A 23,933-nucleotide genomic window follows, 5' to 3' on the forward strand; every position below is an offset into this window, starting at 1 on the left:
GTATGGACCCAAAGTATGTAGTTTCAGAACCACTCCTTACTTTAGCTGTGGACCTTATAGTAACTGGGATGTAGGGCTCTTCTATCCCTGAATCTGTAACATCGTCATGCTTAGTTCTGTGAAGAGAGACAGAGGACAAGAGTGGGATCAGTCAACGTGGCAAAATGTTTCTTACATCTGGTTTTTGAATTGAGAACCTTTGAAATTGAGGGATGTTATATTTTTAGTTGTTACTCCTCCATCAGTGTACAGCACACAGCTATATCTGAGCAGTTTATTATTAGAATGAAACTATACACTCGTATAAAAGCTAGTGACATCACTTACGTGTGTGTTGTTGGAGAGGTGGTCACTCTTGTAGTCGTAGTTGGCTGTGAGAGGGGTGGAAATGGGCACAAAGGAGTTTTTGTTTAGTATCTGATCAAGTTGACACTTGAAAACAGATGAACTGAGGCCTAGTAATTGAGCAGGGGGGAACAGCAGATGTGTTTTTACCAGCTATATAACTACAAACATTGACAGAAATAAAATACTGTATAAACAGGCAGCTCGATATGATTTAAAACAAAAAAAATTTAACAGAACCATAGATACCAGCCAAGCTCTCCACCTGATTAACTACAAAACCCTGATTTATAGAATGAATGCAGAGTTGGCATCTAATAGAATTAAAATAGATACTGTAGATGACAAAACAAACTATTTTATATGACAAGATCACTGGAAGCTTTCAAAAAAGATATTTCAGTGCTGTATAATGTCTAACATCCTGCTTAAACATTTTGGAAACTATGCATTTCCCTTTCAGATTCCTAGTTGTTTAAAGAAATAGCACTTTTTGATGTGGCCTGTATAAAAGGCAAAGGGGATTGGTGGTGAAAAGCATGCATATTATTTAAACACATATAAGGATGGCCACTGGAATGAACAGCAGCAATTTTCAAACTTGCCAGACCTTCACCTGAGTTTATAATGTCTAAACCCAAAGGGAACAGGGCAGAGATACAAGAGAAGCCTTAAACAACTCAAATGGGAGCAAACAAACAGGACACGATTGTCATACACAATACCAGTTCAGTACAACATGCAGGAGTAAGGATACAAAGTGTAAGGATTCAAAAAATCCCTCCTTACTGTTGGTCTCGTAAAAGGATCTTCTCCTGATCCTGAAAAGTCGTCATCCACAATTCTGTGAAGAGGAACAGGAAGAAACAATGGAAATGTACTCATATTCAGTGTGGGAAATGAGAACTCTGTGATTCTGAGGGATCTCCAATTTATCTCTAAGTTATCTTATAGAAATACAACACAAAGAAAAGAATGAGTAGTTTAGCAGTATAGAACTTCCCATTTGGAGATGGGTAAGTGACATCACTTACATCCGTGTTGTTGGAGATGTGATCGCTGTAGTAGTCGTAGTTGGCTGTGAGAGGGATGGAAATGGGAACAAAGGAGAGAGAGACAGTGATGTGTTTGTTGAGTGTCTGATCTTAACCCAAGGCAGGAATACAAGAGGGGAATTATATAACATGAATGGGTGCCATATGCAATCCTAGATCATTACAACATGAAGGAGGTAGGAAACAAAGTGTAAGGATTGAAAATCTCTCCTTACTGTTGGTCTTGTAGTGGCTGAAGAAAAAGGCTCTTCTCCTGAGCCTGAAAAGTCATCATCCGCAATTCTGTGAAGAGGAACAGGAAGAAACAGTGGAATCAAGCAACCAGGCAAAAACATAGTCGTATTCAGTTTGTGAAATGAGAGAAATGTGATTCAAGGGGACCTCCTATTTTTAATTCTTAGACATCTTACTGGAGTACAACACAAACAAGTGGATGATTAGTATATCAGTATAGACTTTTCCACTTAAGTGAGAAAGGAGAAACGAATGAGTAGTTTAGCAGTATAGAACTACACATTAGGGATGAGTAAGTGACATCACTTACATCTGTGTTGTTGGAGAGGAGGTCACTCTTGTAGTTGTAGTCGGCTGTGAGAGGGATGGAAATGGGCACAAAGGAGACAGAGAGACAGTGATGTGTTTGTTTAGTGTCTGATCAAGCTGACACATGAGAACAGATAAAAAGAGGGCTAAGAATTGAGTTCTGAGGAACACCAGACATGATCTCAGCTGTTGACAAAAATAACATGTTCATTTGCAGCAGTATATGATTTAAAACAATCATGAACAGAACCACAGATGCAAGAGAAACTCTCCACCTGAGTAACTACAAAACCCTGATTAATAGAAGTGAATGCAGAGTTGGCACCTAAAAGAATAATACTGTCATACTAAAAATACTGTAGATATATCAAACAACAAAGTTTACAATATAAGATCACCGTGAGCTTTAAAAAGAAGATATTTCACATGATCTTCTCAGTTGCGTAACTACACAAATCGACAGAAGTATGATCATACTGTATGCAGTGGGATATGATTTAAAACAATCGTGAATAAAACCCGAAATGCAAGACATACTCTCCAACCGAGTAACTAGATAAAAATGATTTATGAAATTAAATGCAGAGTTGGGATCTAAGAGAACTAAAATAGATACAACACCAAACAAAGCTTACATGACAAGATTTTGGCAGCTTTAAAAAATCAATTTCACTGTTGTATAACTCCTGCTTGAAATATTTAAAAACTACATATTTCCCTTAATGAAAAAACGTTAATGACGAATATCACTATAAAGTTCATTTGTTAAAATACACGAGACATAAAACTAGACAAAATGGCTGAGATTCCAAATTCCGGACAGTAATGAACTGAACCACATACGCAAGACAAAATCTCCAGTTCAGTGAGTAGAAAACCCTGATTTATAGAATCAAATGCAAAATCATGATATAAGAGAATTAATAATATAGACACTGCAGCAAAGACATCTTACATGACAAGATCATTGGGTGATTTAACAAAAAGCATTTTACTGCTATATCATGTCTGAACACCAACATTAATGGTTTAGAGACTGTGTTTCATTTAATGATTCCTGTTTTGTTTCGAGTGCAACAACCCCTTTTGATATCTTCATTAGAGTTGGCAGAAAGGCATTGGAGTGTAAAGGATGTACATTTTTAATACACATATCAGGAGTCAGTGGCCAATGGAATAATATCGGTGGTTTTCAAACTTTCCAGAACTACATCTGAGTTCAAGGAGGTATTTATTAAATGCAAACCCAAGGGGAAAAGGGCAGAGACACAAGAAAGGAATTCAACAACATGAATGGGATCCAACTAACAACATGAGTGTTACACGCTATTCAAGTTCAGTAAGAAGGAGTAAAGAAGTAAAGGAGTTAGGATAGCCAGTGTAAAGATTGACTATTTCTCCTTACTGTTGGTCGTGTAGTGGTTGAAGTTAAAGGCTCTTCTTCTCCTGAAGCTGAAGATTCATCATCCATAGTTCTGTGATAAGGAACAGGAAGAAACAGTGAAATGAAGCAACATGGCAAAAAGTTATTCACATTCAATTTCTGAAATGAGAACAGTGTGAATGTGGCAATCTCCTATTTTTAATTGTTAGTCCTCTTATCTGAGTACAACAGAAACAAATGGATGAGCAGTGTGCTAGTATTGAGCTACACACTTGACGAAGAGCAAGTGACATCACTTACGTGTGTGTTGTTGGAGAGGTGGTCACTCTTGTAGTCGTAGTCGGCTGTGAGAGGGATGGAAATGGGCACAAAAGAGACAGAGAGACAGTGATGAGGACAGAGCAGGGTCAGGATTCAATGTGAAGCCAGGTCAGCAAAATATTGTAAAATATTGACTTAAAAGTCGAGCTTCCTAATTCTTTTGGGTTTGGACTGCAATAATTTCTGTTACAGTAGCAATGGGCCATGTCTCCCATGCAGTGTAGGAGAACAGTGGAAATACATCATGTGGCAAGAATTTAATGATCGTTCTTTCAGTTGGGAATGAATCCGTAACTCTTCGCCAAGGTTCAAGGGAGCTATGCCACAAACAGCGTTCCTAGCGCTTAGGTTTTAAAATGCATTTGAAACATGAAAGTTTGCAGGTGCATAATCTCTAGAATTGGAGTCATGCATTTCCTTGCGTGTAACATTGTTGGAACAAGATATTGAGAACTGATATCTAATAAATTTTTAACTTGTGATTTAGAGAATCTTGCATTTACTTTAGAGCGTTATAACTAAAACGTTTTACAAAGCAACTGCAAAAAACACTTTCATGTTCCCGAAACACACGGCATAGGATTCTGCCAAGCCAAACTGCTGAGAGGTGAAAGTGAAGACTTATAAATTATTCTTAATGTGAATTTCAAGTCCATCCATGCTTGTAGATCACCTAGAAATCTTTTGAGTCGAATATCTACATCACTGCTGCTAATTGATAGAAAACAGGATTATTTAACTGAATTGACGGGAACAGCTACATAACATGGCCTCAGTCTAATTGTAATGAAATTGAAATTCCTCTGGATTTATAGCATTAGTGCAAACAGTGTATTTTAGAGTTAGCTTCAAAATAGAATGTCGTTATATACTGTATTCTGATATCACGAGTTAAAATATTAAAACAACCCAAATTGCTTTCATTGTAACCAAGTGGACACCTGAAATCGCATACATAGTTGGCCAGAAATTGAGCCCTAAAGAACACCAGATGTAATCTTCCCAGCTGCTTAACTACATCGAGATAAATGAAGAGTTCATATGCAGTGGAATGTAATTTGAATCAGTCATGAACAGAAAAACATGTGCAAGACAAGCTCTCCAAGTGAATAACTAGAAAACCCAGATTTGTAGAATCGAGTGCAGAGTTGACATCTGAGAGAATTAATATAGAGACTGCACCAGTGACAGCTTAAATGACAAGATCGTTGGGACCTTTAACACAAAATATGCCACTGATGTATAATGTTTAAATTCTAACATATATGGTTCAGAAACTACATTTCCCTTTTAGATTCCTATTTTATTTCAAGTGCAACAGCCCTTTTTGACACCTTCATTAGAGTTAGCAAAGGGATTTGGAGTGTAAAGAATATATATTTTTAGAAACACAGAACATGAGTGTGTGGCCATTGGAGTTGAACAGCAGTTTTCAAACTTCCCAGACCTACATCTGAGCTCAAGAAGGCATTGCATGCAAACACAAGGGCGAAAGGGCAGAGACACAGGAAAGTAAACAACACGAATGGGATCCAACAAACAGAATGTGAGTGTCACACACTATACCAGTTCAGTAAGACATGCAGGAGTAAGGATACAAAGAGCAAGGATTGAAAAGCTCTCCTTACTGTTGATCTTGTAGTGGTTGAAGTCAAAAGCTCTTCTTCTCCTGAAGCTGAAGATTCATCATCCATAGTTCTGTGTTTAGGAACATGAAGAAACAGTGAAATCAAGCAACATGGCAAAATGTTATTCACATTCAGTTTGTGGAGCAAGAATAGTGTGAATGAGCCAATCTTGTATTTTTAATTCTTAGTCCTCTTATCCGAGTACAACAGAAACAAATGGATGAGCAGTGTGCTAGTATTGAACTACAACATTGAGAAGAGCAAGTGTCATCACTTACGTGTGTGTTGTTGGAGAGGTTGTCACTCTTGTAGTCGTAGTCGGCTGTGAGAGGGATGGAAATTGGCACAAAAGAGAGAGACACAGTGATGAGGACAGAACGGGGTCAGGCTTGAATAAGAAGCCAGGTCAGCAAAATACATTAATGATGAATATCACTAAAATGTATTTGTTAAAATGCACCAGACTTAAAAGTAGGCAATCTGGCTGAGATTCCAAGTTCCCAGACAAGAATGAACTGAACCACAACCGCAAGACAAAATCTCCAGTTCAGTGAATAGAAAACCCTGATTTATAGAATCAAATGCAAATCGGGATGTGAGAGAATTAATATAGACACTGCAGCAACGACATGTTATATGGTATGATGATTGGGAGATTTAACAAAAGGCATTTTACTACTATATCATGTCTGAACACCAATATAAATGGATTAGAGACTACATTTCACTTTATGATTCCTGTTTTATTTCAAGTGCAACACCCCCTTTTGATATCTTCATTAGAGTTGGCAGAAAGGAATTGGAGTTTAAAGGATGTACATTTTTAAAACATATCAGGAGTCAGTGGCCAATAGAATAATATCGGTGGTTTTCAAACTTTCCAGAACTACATCTGAGAACAAGGAGGTATTTATTACATGCAAACCCAAGGGGAAGAGGACAGAGATACAGGAAAGGAATCCAACAACATGAATGGGATTCAACTAACAACATGAGTGTCACACGCTGTTCAAGTTCAGTAAGAAGGTGTAAAGAAGTTAAGGAGTAAGGATAGACAGTGTAAAGATTGACTATTTCTCCTTACTGTTGGTCGTGTAGTGGTTGAAGTTAAAGGCTCTTCTTCTCCTGAAGCTGAAGATTCATCATCCATAGTTCTGCGATAAGGAACAGGAAGAAACAGTGAAATCCAGCATGGTGGCAAAATATTATTCACTTTCAGTTTGTGGCGCAAGAAGAGTGTGAATGAGCCAATCTTGTATTTTAAATTCTTAGTCCTCTTATCTGAGTACAACAGAAACAAATGGATGAGCAGTATGCTAGTATTGAGCCACACACTTGGAGAAGAGCACGTGACATCACTTACGTGTGTGTTGTTGGAGAGGTGGTCACTCTTGTAGTCGTAGTCGGCTGTGAGAGGGATGGAAATGGGCACAAAAGAGAGAGATACAGTGATGAGGACAGAGCACAGTCAGGATTCAATCTGAATCCAGGTCAGCAAAATACATTAATGACAAACAATCACTATAAAGTTCATTTATGAAAATACACCAGACATAAAAGTAGACAAAAGTCTGAGATTCCAGTTTCCGGACAATCATGAACTGAACCACATACGCGAGACAAACTCTCCAGTTCAGTAAATATAAAACCCTGATTGATAGAATCAAATGCAAAGTCAGGATGTGAGAGAATGAATATAGACACTGCAGCAACGACATCTTACATGCCATGATCATTGGGAGATTTAAAACAAGATATGTCACTGCTGTATAATTGTCTAAACTATAAAATAAATGGTTCAGAAACTACATTTTCTTTTCAGATTCCTATTTTATTTCAACTGCAACAGCCCTTTTTGATATCTTCATTAGAATTGTCAAAGGGATTTGGAGTGTAAAGGATATATATTTTTAGAAACACAGAACGTGAGTGTGTGGCCATTGGAGTTGAACAGCAGTTTTCAAACTTCCCAGACCTACATCTGAGCTCAAGAAGGTATTGCATGCAAACACAAGGGCGAAAGGGCAGAGACACAGGAAAGTAAAAAACACAAATGGGATTCAACAAACAGAATGTGAGTGTCACACACTATACCAGTTCAGTAAGATATGCAGGAGTAAGGATACAAAGAGCAAGGATTGAAAAGCTCTCCTTACTGTTGGTCTTGTAGTGGTTGAAGTCAAAAGCTCTTCTTCTCCTGAAGCTGAAGATTCATCATCCATAGTTCTGTGTTTAGGAACATGAAGAAACAGTGAAATCAAGCAACATGGCAAAATGTTATTCACATTCAGTTTGTGGAGCAAGAAGAGTGTGAATGAGGCAATCTTGTATTTTAAATTCTTAGTCCTCTTATCTGAGTACAACAGAAACAAATGGATGAGCATTGTGCTAGTATTGAACTACACCTTTGAGAAGAGCAAGTGTCATCACTTACGTGTGTGTTGTTAGAGAGGTTGTCACTCTTGTAGTCGTTTTCGGCTGTGAGAGGGATGAAAATGAGCACAAAAGAGAGAGACACAGTGATGAGGACAGAACGGGGTCAGGCTTGAATAAGAAGCCAGGTCAGCAAAATACATTAATGATGAATATCACTAAAATGTATTTGTTAAAATGCACCAGACTTAAAAGTAGGCAATCTGGCTGAGATTCCAAGTTCCCAGACAAGAATGAACTGAACCACAACCGCAAGACAAAATCTCCAGTTCAGTGAATAGAAAACCCTGATTTATAGAATCAAATGCAAATCGGGATGTGAGAGAATTAATATAGACACTGCAGCAACGACATGTTATATGGTATGATGATTGGGAGATTTAACAAAAGGCATTTTACTACTATATCATGTCTGAACACCAATATAAATGGATTAGAGACTACATTTCACTTTATGATTCCTGTTTTATTTCAAGTGCAACACCCCCTTTTGATATCTTCATTAGAGTTGGCAGAAAGGAATTGGAGTTTAAAGGATGTACATTTTTAAAACATATCAGGAGTCAGTGGCCAATAGAATAATATCGGTGGTTTTCAAACTTTCCAGAACTACATCTGAGAACAAGGAGGTATTTATTACATGCAAACCCAAGGGGAAGAGGACAGAGATACAGGAAAGGAATCCAACAACATGAATGGGATTCAACTAACAACATGAGTGTCACACGCTGTTCAAGTTCAGTAAGAAGGTGTAAAGAAGTTAAGGAGTAAGGATAGACAGTGTAAAGATTGACTATTTCTCCTTACTGTTGGTCGTGTAGTGGTTGAAGTTAAAGGCTCTTCTTCTCCTGAAGCTGAAGATTCATCATCCATAGTTCTGCGATAAGGAACAGGAAGAAACAGTGAAATCCAGCATGGTGGCAAAATATTATTCACTTTCAGTTTGTGGCGCAAGAAGAGTGTGAATGAGCCAATCTTGTATTTTAAATTCTTAGTCCTCTTATCTGAGTACAACAGAAACAAATGGATGAGCAGTATGCTAGTATTGAGCCACACACTTGGAGAAGAGCACGTGACATCACTTACGTGTGTGTTGTTGGAGAGGTGGTCACTCTTGTAGTCGTAGTCGGCTGTGAGAGGGATGGAAATGGGCACAAAAGAGAGAGATACAGTGATGAGGACAGAGCACAGTCAGGATTCAATCTGAATCCAGGTCAGCAAAATACATTAATGACAAACAATCACTATAAAGTTCATTTATGAAAATACACCAGACATAAAAGTAGACAAAAGTCTGAGATTCCAGTTTCCGGACAATCATGAACTGAACCACATACGCGAGACAAACTCTCCAGTTCAGTAAATATAAAACCCCGATTGATACAATCAAATGGAAAATCAGGATGTGAGAGAATGAATATAGACACTGCAGCAACGACATCTTACATGCCATGATCATTGGGAGATTTAACACAAGATATGTCACTGCTGTATAATTGTCTAAACTATTAAATAAATGGTTCAGAAACTACATTTCCTTTTCAGATTCCTATTTTATTTCAACTGCAACAGCCCTTTTTGATATCTTCATTAGAATTGTCAAAGGGATTTGGAGTGTAAAGGATATATATTTTTAGAAACACAGAACATGAGTGTGTGGCCATTGGAGTTGAACAGCAGTTTTCAAACTTCCCAGACCTACATCTGAGCTCAAGAAGGCATTGCATGCAAACACAAGGGCGAAAGGGCAGAGACACAGGAAAGTAAACAACACGAATGGGATCCAACAAACAGAATGTGAGTGTCACACACTATACCAGTTCAGTAAGACATGCAGGAGTAAGGATACAAAGAGCAAGGATTGAAAAGCTCTCCTTACTGTTGGTCTTGTAGTGGTTGAAGTCAAAAGCTCTTCTTCTCCTGAAGCTGAAGATTCATCATCCATAGTTCTGTGTTTAGGAACAGGAATAAACAGTGAAATCAAGCAACATGGCAACATGTTATTCACATTCAGTTTGTGGAGCAAGAAGAGTGTGAATGAGCCAATCTTGTATTTTTAATTCTTAGTCCTCTTATCTGAGTACAACAGAAACAAATGGATGAGCAGTGTGCTAGTATTAAACCACACACTTGGAGAAGAGCAAGTGACATCACTTACGTGTGTGTTGTTGGAGAGGTGGTCACTCTTGTAGTCGTAGTTGGCTGTGAGAGGGATGGAAATGAGCACAAAAGAGAGAGATACAGTGATGAGGACAGAGCACAGTCAGGATTCTTTAAGAATCCAGGTCAGCAAAATACATTAATGACAAATATCACTATAAAGTTCATTTATGAAAATACACCAGACTTAAAAGTAGACAAAATGTCTGAGATTCCAGATTCCGGACAATCATGAACTAAACCACATACGCAAGACAAACTCTCCAGTTCAGTAAATATAAAACCCTGATTGATAGAATCAAATGCAAAGTCAGGATGTGAGAGAATGAATATAGACACTGCAGCAACGACATCTTACATGCCATGATCATTGGGAGATTTAAAACAAGATATGTCACTGCTGTATAATTGTCTAAACTATAAAATAAATGGTTCAGAAACTACATTTTCTTTTCAGATTCCTATTTTATTTCAACTGCAACAGCCCTTTTTGATATCTTCATTAGAATTGTCAAAGGGATTTGGAGTGTAAAGGATATATATTTTTAGAAACACAGAACGTGAGTGTGTGGCCATTGGAGTTGAACAGCAGTTTTCAAACTTCCCAGACCTACATCTGAGCTCAAGAAGGTATTGCATGCAAACACAAGGGCGAAAGGGCAGAGACACAGGAAAGTAAAAAACACAAATGGGATTCAACAAACAGAATGTGAGTGTCACACACTATACCAGTTCAGTAAGATATGCAGGAGTAAGGATACAAAGAGCAAGGATTGAAAAGCTCTCCTTACTGTTGGTCTTGTAGTGGTTGAAGTCAAAAGCTCTTCTTCTCCTGAAGCTGAAGATTCATCATCCATAGTTCTGTGTTTAGGAACATGAAGAAACAGTGAAATCAAGCAACATGGCAAAATGTTATTCACATTCAGTTTGTGGAGCAAGAAGAGTGTGAATGAGGCAATCTTGTATTTTAAATTCTTAGTCCTCTTATCTGAGTACAACAGAAACAAATGGATGAGCATTGTGCTAGTATTGAACTACACCTTTGAGAAGAGCAAGTGTCATCACTTACGTGTGTGTTGTTAGAGAGGTTGTCACTCTTGTAGTCGTTTTCGGCTGTGAGAGGGATGAAAATGAGCAAAAAAAAGAGAGGCACAGTGATGAGGACAGAACGGGGTCAGGCTTGAATAAGAAGCCAGGTCAGCAAAATACAATAATGATGAATATCACTAAAATGTATTTGTTAAAATACACCAGACTTAAAAGTAGACAAACTGGCTGAGATTCCAAGTTCCGGACAAGAATGAACTGAACCACATACGCAAGACAAAATCTCCAGTTCAGTGAATAGAAAACCCTGATTTATAGAATCAAATACAAAATCAGGATGTGAGAGAATTAATAGACACTGCAGCAACGACATGTTACATTGCATGATGATTGGGAGATTTAACAAAAGCCATTTGTCTATTATATCATGTCTGAACACCAACATAAATGGATTAGAGACTACATTTCACTTTATGATTCCTGTTTTATTTCAAGTGCAACAGCCCCTTTGATATCTTCATTAAAGTTGGCAGAAAGGAATTGCAGTTTAAAGGATGTATATTTTTAAAACATATATCAGGAGTCAGTAGCCAATGGAATAATGTCGGTGGTTTTCAAACTTTCCAGAACTACATCTGAGATCAAGGAGGTATTTATTAAATGCAAACCCAAGGGGAAAAGGGCAGAGACACATGAATGGAATTCAACAACATGAATGGGATCCAACAAACAACATGAGTGTCACACGCTGTTCAAGTTCAGTAAGAAGAAGTAAAGAAGTTAAGGAGTAAGGATAGCCAGTGTAAAGATTGACTATTTCTCCTTACTGTTGGTCTTTTAGTGGTTGAAGTCAAAGGCTCTTCTTCTCCTGAAGCGGAAGATTCATCATCCATAGTTCTGCGATAAGGAACAGGAAGAAACAGTGAAATCTAGCAACATGGCAAAATGTTATTCACATTCAGTTTGTGGAGCAAGTAGAGCGTGAATGAGCCAATCTTGTATTTTTAATTGTTAGTCCTCTTATCCGAGTACAACAGAAACAAATGGATGAGCAGTGTGCTACTATTAACCCACACACTTGGAGAAGAGCAAGTGACATCACTTACGTATGTGTTGTTGGAGAGGTGGTCACTCTTGTAGTCGTAGTCGGCTGTGAGAGGGATGGAAATGGGTACAAAAGAGAGAGATACAGTCATGAGGACAGAGCAGGGTCAGGATTCAATGTGAAGCCAGGTCAGCAAAATATTGTACGTGGAATGCCACTTAAAAGTTACTTGTGAAAATTTGAGAATTTAGACTAGACTTAAAAGTCGAGCTTCCAAATTCTTTTGGGTTTGGACTGCAATAATTTCTGTTACAGTAGCAATGGGCCATGTCTCCCATGCAGTGTAGGAGAACAGTGGAAATACATCATGTGGCAAGAATTTACTGATCGTTCTTTCAGTTGGGAATGAATCCATAACTCTTCGCCAAGGTTCAAGGGAGCTATGCCACAAACAGCGTTCTTAGCATATAGGTTTTAAAATGCATTTGAAACATGAAAGTTTGCAGGTGCATAATCTCCAGAATTGGAGTCATGCATTTCCTTGCGTGTAACATTGTTGGAACAAGATATTGAGAACTGAGATCTAATAAATTTTTAACTTGAGATTTAGAGAATCTTGCATTTACTTTAGAGCATTATAACTAAAAAGTTTTACAAAGCAACTGCAAAAAACACTTTCATGTTCCTGAAACACACGGCATAGGATTCTGCCCAGCCAAACTGCTGAGAGGTGAAAGTGAAGACTTATAAATGATTCTTAATGTGAATTTCAAGTTCATCCATGCTTGGAGATCACCTAGAAATCCTTTGAGTCGAATATCTACATCACTGCTGCTAATTGATAGAAAACAGGATTATTTAACTGAATTGACGGGAACAGCTACATAACATGGCCTCAGTCTAATTGTAATGAAACTGAAATTCCTCTGGATTTATAGCATTAGTGCAAACAGTGTATTTTAGAGTTAGCTTCAAAATAGAATGTCGTTATATACTGTATTCTGATATCACGTGTTAAAATATAAAAACAACCCAAATCGCTTTCATTGTGACCAAGTGGACACCTGAAATCGCATACACAGTTGGCCAGAAATTGAGCCCTAAACAACACCAGATGTAATCTTCCCAGCTGCTTAACTACATCGAGATAAATGAAGAGTTCATATGCAGTGGAATGTAATTTGAATCAGTCATGAACAGAAAAACATGTGCAAGACAAGCTCTCCAAGTGAATAACTAGAAAACCCAGATTTGTAGAATCGAGTGCAGAGTTGACATCTGAGAGAATTAATATAGAGACTGCACCAGTGACAGCTTAAATGACAAGATCGTTGGGACCTTTAACAAAAAATATGCCACTGATGTATAATGTTCAAATTCTAACATATATGGTTCAGAAACTACATTTCCCTTTTAGATTCCTATTTTATTTCAAGAGCAACAGCCCTTTTTGACACCTTCATTAGAGTTAGCAAAGGGATTTGGAGTGTAAAGGATATATATTTTTAGAAACACAGAACATGAGTGTGTGGCCATTGGAGTTGAACAGCAGTTTTCAAACTTCCCAGACCGACATCTGAGCTCAAGAAGGCATTGCATGCAAACACAAGGGCGACAGGGCAGAGACACAGGAAAGTAAACAACACGAATGGGATCCAACAAACAGAATGTGAGTGTCACACACTATACCAGTTCAGTAAGACATGCAGGAGTAAGGATACAAAGAGCAAGGATTGAAAAGCTCTCCTTACTGTTGATCTTGTAGTGGTTGAAGTCAAAAGCTCTTCTTCTCCTGAAGCTGAAGATTCATCATCCATAGTTCTGTGTTTAGGAACATGAAGAAACAGTGAAATCAAGCAACATGGCAAAATGTTATTCACATTCAGTTTGTGGAGCAAGAAGAGTGTGAATGAGGCAATCTTGTATTTTAAATTCTTAGTCCTCTTATCTGAGTACAACAGAAACAAATGGATGAGCAGTGTGCTAGTATTGAACTACAACTTTGAGAAGAGCAAGTGTCATCACTTACGTGTGTGTTGTTGGAGAGGTTGTCACTCTTGTAGTCGTAGTCGGCTGTGAGAGGGATGGAAATGGGCACAAAAGAGAGAGACACAGTGATGAGGACAGAACGGGGTCAGGCTTGAATAAGAAGCCAGGTCAGCAAAATACATTAATGATGAATATCACTAAAATGTATTTGTTAAAATGCACCAGACTTAAAAGTAGGCAATCTGGCTGAGATTCCAAGTTCCCAGACAAGAATGAACTGAACCACATACGCTAGACAAAATCTCCAGTTCAGTGAATAGAAAACCCTGATTTATAGAATCAAATGCATATCGGGATGTGAGAGAATTAATATAGACACTGCAGCAACGACATGTTATATGGTATGATGATTGGGAGATTTAACAAAAGGCATTTTACTACTATATCATGTCTGAACACCAATATAAATGGATTAGAGACTACATTTCACTTTATGATTCCTGTTTTATTTCAAGTGCAACACCCCCTTTTGATATCTTCATTAGAGTTGGCAGAAAGGAATTGGAGTTTAAAGGATGTACATTTTTAAAACATATCAGGAGTCAGTGGCCAATAGAATAATATCGGTGGTTTTCAAACTTTCCAGAACTACATCTGAGATCAAGGAGGTATTTATTACATGCAAACCCAAGGGAACGAGGGCAGAGATACAGGAAAGGAATTCAACAACATGAATGGGATCCAACTAACAACATGAGTGTCACACGCTGTTCAAGTTCAGTAAGAAGGTGTAAAGAAGTTAAGGAGTAAGGATGGACAGTGTAAAGATTGACTATTTCTCCTTACTGTTGGTCGTGTAGTGGTTGAAGTTAAAGGCTCTTCTTCTCCTGAAGCTGAAGATTCATCATCCATAGTTCTGCGATAAGGAACAGGAAGAAACAGTGAAATCCAGCAAGGTGGCAAAATATTATTCACTTTCAGTTTGTGGCGCAAGAAGAGTGTGAATGAGCCAATCTTGTATTTTAAATTCTTAGTCCTCTTATCTGAGTACAACAGAAACAAATGGATGAGCAGTATGCTAGTATTGAGCCACACACTTGGAGAAGAGCACGTGACATCACTTACGTGTGTGTTGTTGGAGAGGTGGTCACTCTTGTAGTCGTAGTCGGCTGTGAGAGGGATGGAAATGGGCACAAAAGAGAGAGATACAGTGATGAGGACAGAGCACAGTCAGGATTCAATCTGAATCCAGGTCAGCAAAATACATTAATGACAAACAATCACTATAAAGTTCATTTATGAAAATACACCAGACATAAAAGTAGACAAAAGTCTGAGATTCCAGTTTCCGGACAATCATGAACTGAACCACATGCGCGAGACAAACTCTCCAGTTCAGTAAATATAAAACCCGATTGATACAATCAAATGGAAAATCAGGATGTGAGAGAATGAATATAGACACTGCAGCAACGACATCTTACATGCCATGATCATTGGGAGATTTAACACAAGATATGTCACTGCTGTATAATTGTCTAAACTATTAAATAAATGGTTCAGAAACTACATTTCCTTTTCAGATTCCTATTTTATTTCAACTGCAAGAGCCCTTTTTGATATCTTCATTAGAATTGTCAAAGGGATTTGGAGTGTAAAGGATATATATTTTTAGAAACACAGAACATGAGTGTGTGGCCATTGGAGTTGAACAGCAGTTTTCAAACTTCCCAGACCTACATCTGAGCTCAAGAAGGCATTGCATGCAAACACAAGGGCGAAAGGGCAGAGACACATGAATGGAATTCAACAACATGAATGGGATCCAACAAACAACATGAGTGTCACACGCTGTTCAAGTTCAGTAAGAAGAAGTAAAGAAGTTAAGGAGTAAGGATAGCCAGTGTAAAGATTGACTATTTCTCCTTACTGTTGGTCTTTTAGTGGTTGAAGTCAAAGGCTCTTCTTCTCCTGAAGCTGAAGATTCATCATCCATAGTTCTGCGATAAGGAACAGGAAGAAACAGTGAAATCTAGCAACATGGCAAAATGTTATTCACATTCAGTTTGTGGAGCAAGTAGAGCGTGAATGAGCCAATCTTGTATTTTTAATTGTTAGTCCTCTTATCCGAGTACAACAGAAACAAATGGATGAGTAGTGTGCTACTATTAACCCACACACTTGGAGAAGAGCAAGTGACATCACTTACGTATGTGTTGTTGGAGAGGTGGTCACTCTTGTAGTCGTAGTCGGCTGTGAGAGGGATGGAAATGGGTACAAAAGAGAGAGATACAGTCATGAGGACAGAGCAGGGTCAGGATTCAATGTGAAGCCAGGTCAGCAAAATATTGTACGTGGAATGCCACTTAAAAGTTACTTGTGAAAATTTGAGAATTTAGACTAGACTTAAAAGTCGAGCTTCCAAATTCTTTTGGGTTTGGACTGCAATAATTTCTGTTACAGTAGCAATGGGCCATGTCTCCCATGCAGTGTAGGAGAACAGTGGAAATACATCATGTGGCAAGAATTTACTGATCGTTCTTTCAGTTGGGAATGAATCCATAACTCTTCGCCAAGGTTCAAGGGAGCTATGCCACAAACAGCGTTCTTAGCATATAGGTTTTAAAATGCATTTGAAACATGAAAGTTTGCAGGTGCATAATCTCCAGAATTGGAGTCATGCATTTCCTTGCGTGTAACATTGTTGGAACAAGATATTGAGAACTGAGATCTAATAAATTTTTAACTTGAGATTTAGAGAATCTTGCATTTACTTTAGAGCATTATAACTAAAAAGTTTTACAAAGCAACTGCAAAAAACACTTTCATGTTCCTGAAACACACGGCATAGGATTCTGCCCAGCCAAACTGCTGAGAGGTGAAAGTGAAGACTTATAAATGATTCTTAATGTGAATTTCAAGTTCATCCATGCTTGGAGATCACCTAGAAATCCTTTGAGTCGAATATCTACATCACTGCTGCTAATTGATAGAAAACAGGATTATTTAACTGAATTGACGGGAACAGCTACATAACATGGCCTCAGTCTAATTGTAATGAAATTGAAATTCCTCTGGATTTATAGCATTAGTGCAAACAGTGTATTTTAGAGTTAGCTTCAAAATAGAATGTCGTTATATACTGTATTCTGATATCACGTGTTAAAATATAAAAACAACCCAAATCGCTTTCATTGTGACCAAGTGGACACCTGAAATCGCATATATAGTTGGCCAGAAATTGAGCCCTAAACAACACCAGATGTAATCTTCCCAGCTGCTTAACTACATCGAGATAAATGAAGAGTTCATATGCAGTGGAATGTAATTTGAATCAGTCATGAACAGAAAAACATGTGCAAGACAAGCTCTCCAAGTGAATAACTAGAAAACCCAGATTTGTAGAATCGAGTGCAGAGTTGACATCTGAGAGAATTAATATAGAGACTGCACCAGTGACAGCTTAAATGACAAGATCGTTGGGACCTTTAACAAAAAATATGCCACTGATGTATAATGTTCAAATTCTAACATATATGGTTCAGAAACTACATTTCCCTTTTAGATTCCTATTTTATTTCAAGAGCAACAGCCCTTTTTGACACCTTCATTAGAGTTAGCAAAGGGATTTGGAGTGTAAAGGATATATATTTTTAGAAACACAGAACATGAGTGTGTGGCCATTGGAGTTGAACAGCAGTTTTCAAACTTCCCAGACCGACATCTGAGCTCAAGAAAGCATTGCATGCAAACACAAGGGCGACAGGGCAGAGACACAGGAAAGTAAACAACACGAATGGGATCCAACAAACAGAATGTGAGTGTCACACACTATACCAGTTCAGTAAGACATGCAGGAGTAAGGATACAAAGAGCAAGGATTGAAAAGCTCTCCTTACTGTTGATCTTGTAGTGGTTGAAGTCAAAAGCTCTTCTTCTCCTGAAGCTGAAGATTCATCATCCATAGTTCTGTGTTTAGGAACATGAAGAAACAGTGAAATCAAGCAACATGGCAAAATGTTATTCACATTCAGTTTGTGGAGCAAGAAGAGTGTGAATGAGGCAATCTTGTATTTTAAATTCTTAGTCCTCTTATCTGAGTACAACAGAAACAAATGGATGAGCAGTGTGCTAGTATTGAACTACAACTTTGAGAAGAGCAAGTGTCATCACTTACGTGTGTGTTGTTGGAGAGGTTGTCACTCTTGTAGTCGTAGTCGGCTGTGAGAGGGATGGAAATGGGCACAAAAGAGAGAGACACAGTGATGAGGACAGAACGGGGTCAGGCTTGAATAAGAAGCCAGGTCAGCAAAATACATTAATGATGAATATCACTAAAATGTATTTGTTAAAATGCACCAGACTTAAAAGTAGGCAATCTGGCTGAGATTCCAAGTTCCCAGACAAGAATGAACTGAACCACAACCGCAAGACAAAATCTCCAGTTCAATGAATAGAAAACCCTGATTTATAGAATCAAATGCAAATCGGGATGTGAGAGAATTAATATAGACACTGCAGCAACGACATGTTATATGGTATGATGATTGGGAGATTTAACAAAAGGCATTTTACTACTATATCATGTCTGAACACCAATATAAATGGATTAGAGACTACATTTCACTTTATGATTCCTGTTTTATTTCAAGTGCAACACCCCCTTTTGATATCTTCATTAGAGTTGGCAGAAAGGAATTGGAGTTTAAAGGATGTACATTTTTAAAACATATCAGGAGTCAGTGGCCAATAGAATAATATCGGTGGTTTTCAAACTTTCCAGAACTACATCTGAGATCAAGGAGGTATTTATTACATGCAAACCCAAGGGAAAGAGGGCAGAGATACAGGAAAGGAATTCAACAACATGAATGGGATCCAACTAACAACATGAGTGTCACACGCTGTTCAAGTTCAGTAAGAAGGTGTAAAGAAGTTAAGGAGTAAGGATGGACAGTGTAAAGATTGACTATTTCTCCTTACTGTTGGTCGTGTAGTGGTTGAAGTTAAAGGCTCTTCTTCTCCTGAAGCTGAAGATTCATCATCCATAGTTCTGCGATAAGGAACAGGAAGAAACAGTGAAATCCAGCAAGGTGGCAAAATATTATTCACTTTCAGTTTGTGGCGCAAGAAGAGTGTGAATGAGCCAATCTTGTATTTTAAATTCTTAGTCCTCTTATCTGAGTACAACAGAAACAAATGGATGAGCAGTATGCTAGTATTGAGCCACACACTTGGAGAAGAGCACGTGACATCACTTACGTGTGTGTTGTTGGAGAGGTGGTCACTCTTGTAGTCGTAGTCGGCTGTGAGAGGGATGGAAATGGGCACAAAAGAGAGAGATACAGTGATGAGGACAGAGCACAGTCAGGATTCAATCTGAATCCAGGTCAGCAAAATACATTAATGACAAACAATCACTATAAAGTTCATTTATGAAAATACACCAGACATAAAAGTAGACAAAAGTCTGAGATTCCAGTTTCCGGACAATCATGAACTGAACCACATGCGCGAGACAAACTCTCCAGTTCAGTAAATATAAAACCCGATTGATACAATCAAATGGAAAATCAGGATGTGAGAGAATGAATATAGACACTGCAGCAACGACATCTTACATGCCATGATCATTGGGAGATTTAACACAAGATATGTCACTGCTGTATAATTGTCTAAACTATAAAATAAATGGTTCAGAAACTACATTTCCTTTTCAGATTCCTATTTTATTTCAACTGCAAGAGCCCTTTTTGATATCTTCATTAGAATTGTCAAAGGGATTTGGAGTGTAAAGGATATATATTTTTAGAAACACAGAACATGAGTGTGTGGCCATTGGAGTTGAACAGCAGTTTTCAAACTTCCCAGACCTACATCTGAGCTCAAGAAGGCATTGCATGCAAACACAAGGGCGAAAGGGCAGAGACACATGAATGGAATTCAACAACATGAATGGGATCCAACAAACAACATGAGTGTCACACGCTGTTCAAGTTCAGTAAGAAGAAGTAAAGAAGTTAAGGAGTAAGGATAGCCAGTGTAAAGATTGACTATTTCTCCTTACTGTTGGTCTTTTAGTGGTTGAAGTCAAAGGCTCTTCTTCTCCTGAAGCTGAAGATTCATCATCCATAGTTCTGCGATAAGGAACAGGAAGAAACAGTGAAATCTAGCAACATGGCAAAATGTTATTCACATTCAGTTTGTGGAGCAAGTAGAGCGTGAATGAGCCAATCTTGTATTTTTAATTGTTAGTCCTCTTATCCGAGTACAACAGAAACAAATGGATGAGCAGTGTGCTACTATTAACCCACACACTTGGAGAAGAGCAAGTGACATCACTTACGTATGTGTTGTTGGAGAGGTGGTCACTCTTGTAGTCGTAGTCGGCTGTGAGAGGGATGGAAATGGGTACAAAAGAGAGAGATACAGTCATGAGGACAGAGCAGGGTCAGGATTCAATGTGAAGCCAGGTCAGCAAAATATTGTACGTGGAATGCCACTTAAAAGTTACTTGTGAAAATTTGAGAATTTAGACTAGACTTAAAAGTCGAGCTTCCAAATTCTTTTGGGTTTGGACTGCAATAATTTCTGTTACAGTAGCAATGGGCCATGTCTCCCATGCAGTGTAGGAGAACAGTGGAAATACATCATGTGGCAAGAATTTACTGATCGTTCTTTCAGTTGGGAATGAATCCATAACTCTTCGCCAAGGTTCAAGGGAGCTATGCCACAAACAGCGTTCTTAGCATATAGGTTTTAAAATGCATTTGAAACATGAAAGTTTGCAGGTGCATAATCTCCAGAATTGGAGTCATGCATTTCCTTGCGTGTAACATTGTTGGAACGAGATATTGAGAACTGAGATCTAATAAATTTTTAACTTGAGATTTAGAGAATCTTGCATTTACTTTAGAGCATTATAACTAAAAAGTTTTACAAAGCAACTGCAAAAAACACTTTCATGTTCCTGAAACACACGGCATAGGATTCTGCCCAGCCAAACTGCTGAGAGGTGAAAGTGAAGACTTATAAATGATTCTTAATGTGAATTTCAAGTTCATCCATGCTTGGAGATCACCTAGAAATCCTTTGAGTCGAATATCTACATCACTGCTGCTAATTGATAGAAAACAGGATTATTTAACTGAATTGACGGGAACAGCTACATAACATGGCCTCAGTCTAATTGTAATGAAATTGAAATTCCTCTGGATTTATAGCATTAGTGCAAACAGTGTATTTTAGAGTTAGCTTCAAAATAGAATGTCGTTATATACTGTATTCTGATATCACGTGTTAAAATATAAAAACAACCCAAATCGCTTTCATTGTGACCAAGTGGATACCTGAAATCGCATACATAGTTGGCCAGAAATTGAGCCCTAAACAACATCAGATGTAATCTTCCCAGCTGCTTAACTACATCGAGATAAATGAAGAGTTCATATGCAGTGGAATGTAATTTGAATCAGTCATGAACAGAAAAACATGTGCAAGACAAGCTCTCCAAGTGAATAACTAGAAAACCCAGATTTGTAGAATCGAGTGCAGAGTTGACATCTGAGAGAATTAATATAGAGACTGCACCAGTGACAGCTTAAATGACAAGATCGTTGGGACCTTTAACAAAAAATATGCCACTGATGTATAATGTTCAAATTCTAACATATATGGTTCAGAAACTACATTTCCCTTTTAGATTCCTATTTTATTTCAAGAGCAACAGCCCTTTTTGACACCTTCATTAGAGTTAGCAAAGGGATTTGGAGTGTAAAGGATATATATTTTTAGAAACACAGAACATGTGTGTGTGGCCATTGGAGTTGAACAGCAGTTTTCAAACTTCCCAGACCGACATCTGAGCTCAAGAAGGCATTGCATGCAAACACAAGGGCGACAGGGCAGAGACACAGGAAAGTAAACAACACGAATGGGATCCAACAAACAGAATGTGAGTGTCACACACTATACCAGTTCAGTAAGACATGCAGGAGTAAGGATACAAAGAGCAAGGATTGAAAAGCTCTCCTTACTGTTGATCTTGTAGTGGTTGAAGTCAAAAGCTCTTCTTCTCCTGAAGCTGAAGATTCATCATCCATAGTTCTGTGTTTAGGAACATGAAGAAACAGTGAAATCAAGCAACATGGCAAAATGTTATTCACATTCAGTTTGTGGAGCAAGAAGAGTGTGAATGAGGCAATCTTGTATTTTAAATTCTTAGTCCTCTTATCTGAGTACAACAGAAACAAATGGATGAGCAGTGTGCTAGTATTGAACTACAACTTTGAGAAGAGCAAGTGTCATCACTTACGTGTGTGTTGTTGGAGAGGTTGTCACTCTTGTAGTCGTAGTCGGCTGTGAGAGGGATGGAAATGGGCACAAAAGAGAGAGACACAGTGATGAGGACAGAACGGGGTCAGGCTTGAATAAGAAGCCAGGTCAGCAAAATACATTAATGATGAATATCACTAAAATGTATTTGTTAAAATGCACCAGACTTAAAAGTAGGCAATCTGGCTGAGATTCCAAGTTCCCAGACAAGAATGAACTGAACCACAACCGCAAGACAAAATCTCCAGTTCAGTGAATAGAAAACCCTGATTTATAGAATCAAATGCAAATCGGGATGTGAGAGAATTAATATAGACACTGCAGCAACGACATGTTATATGGTATGATGATTGGGAGATTTAACAAAAGGCATTTTACTACTATATCATGTCTGAACACCAATATAAATGGATTAGAGACTACATTTCACTTTATGATTCCTGTTTTATTTCAAGTGCAACACCCCCTTTTGATATCTTCATTAGAGTTGGCAGAAAGGAATTGGAGTTTAAAGGATGTACATTTTTAAAACATATCAGGAGTCAGTGGCCAATAGAATAATATCGGTGGTTTTCAAACTTTCCAGAACTACATCTGAGATCAAGGAGGTATTTATTACATGCAAACCCAAGGGAAAGAGGGCAGAGATACAGGAAAGGAATTCAACAACATGAATGGGATCCAACTAACAACATGAGTGTCACACGCTGTTCAAGTTCAGTAAGAAGGTGTAAAGAAGTTAAGGAGTAAGGATGGACAGTGTAAAGATTGACTATTTCTCCTTACTGTTGGTCGTGTAGTGGTTGAAGTTAAAGGCTCTTCTTCTCCTGAAGCTGAAGATTCATCATCCATAGTTCTGCGATAAGGAACAGGAAGAAACAGTGAAATCCAGCAAGGTGGCAAAATATTATTCACTTTCAGTTTGTGGCGCAAGAAGAGTGTGAATGAGCCAATCTTGTATTTTAAATTCTTAGTCCTCTTATCTGAGTACAACAGAAACAAATGGATGAGCAGTATGCTAGTATTGAGCCACACACTTGGAGAAGAGCACGTGACATCACTTACGTGTGTGTTGTTGGAGAGGTGGTCACTCTTGTAGTCGTAGTCGGCTGTGAGAGGGATGGAAATGGGCACAAAAGAGAGAGATACAGTGATGAGGACAGAGCACAGTCAGGATTCAATCTGAATCCAGGTCAGCAAAATACATTAATGACAAACAATCACTATAAAGTTCATTTATGAAAATACACCAGACATAAAAGTAGACAAAAGTCTGAGATTCCAGTTTCCGGACAATCATGAACTGAACCACATACGCGAGACAAACTCTCCAGTTCAGTAAATATAAAACCCCGATTGATACAATCAAATGGAAAATCAGGATGTGAGAGAATGAATATAGACACTGCAGCAACGACATCTTACATGCCATGATCATTGGGAGATTTAACACAAGATATGTCACTGCTGTATAATTGTCTAAACTATTAAATAAATGGTTCAGAAACTACATTTCCTTTTCAGATTCCTATTTTATTTCAACTGCAACAGCCCTTTTTGATATCTTCATTAGAATTGTCAAAGGGATTTGGAGTGTAAAGGATATATATTTTTAGAAACACAGAACATGAGTGTGTGGCCATTGGAGT

The 23,933-nt window shown here is 38.1% G+C and overlaps 1 protein-coding gene across 1 annotated transcript in view; it reads right to left on the reverse strand.

Annotated features, from left to right (window-relative positions):
- LOC148656762 (uncharacterized) overlaps window positions 1–23,933 on the reverse strand; it is a 54,296-nt gene that overhangs the window by 9,885 nt on the left and 20,478 nt on the right. The window contains exons 12-16 of the mRNA XM_088644402.1: window positions 1,945–1,988; window positions 1,616–1,682; window positions 1,380–1,423; window positions 1,135–1,189; window positions 328–371 (exon numbers count right to left, since the gene is read on the reverse strand). Coding sequence (XP_088500528.1) covers window positions 328–371; window positions 1,135–1,189; window positions 1,380–1,423; window positions 1,616–1,682; window positions 1,945–1,988 — 254 coding nt within the window. The remainder of the gene's footprint in view (window positions 1–327; window positions 372–1,134; window positions 1,190–1,379; window positions 1,424–1,615; window positions 1,683–1,944; window positions 1,989–23,933) is intronic.

The sequence above is a fragment of the Lepisosteus platostomus genome, chromosome 8, assembly GCF_059453375.1.
Source record: "Lepisosteus platostomus isolate fLepPlt1 chromosome 8, fLepPlt1.hap1, whole genome shotgun sequence".
NCBI lineage: Eukaryota > Metazoa > Chordata > Actinopteri > Semionotiformes > Lepisosteidae > Lepisosteus > Lepisosteus platostomus.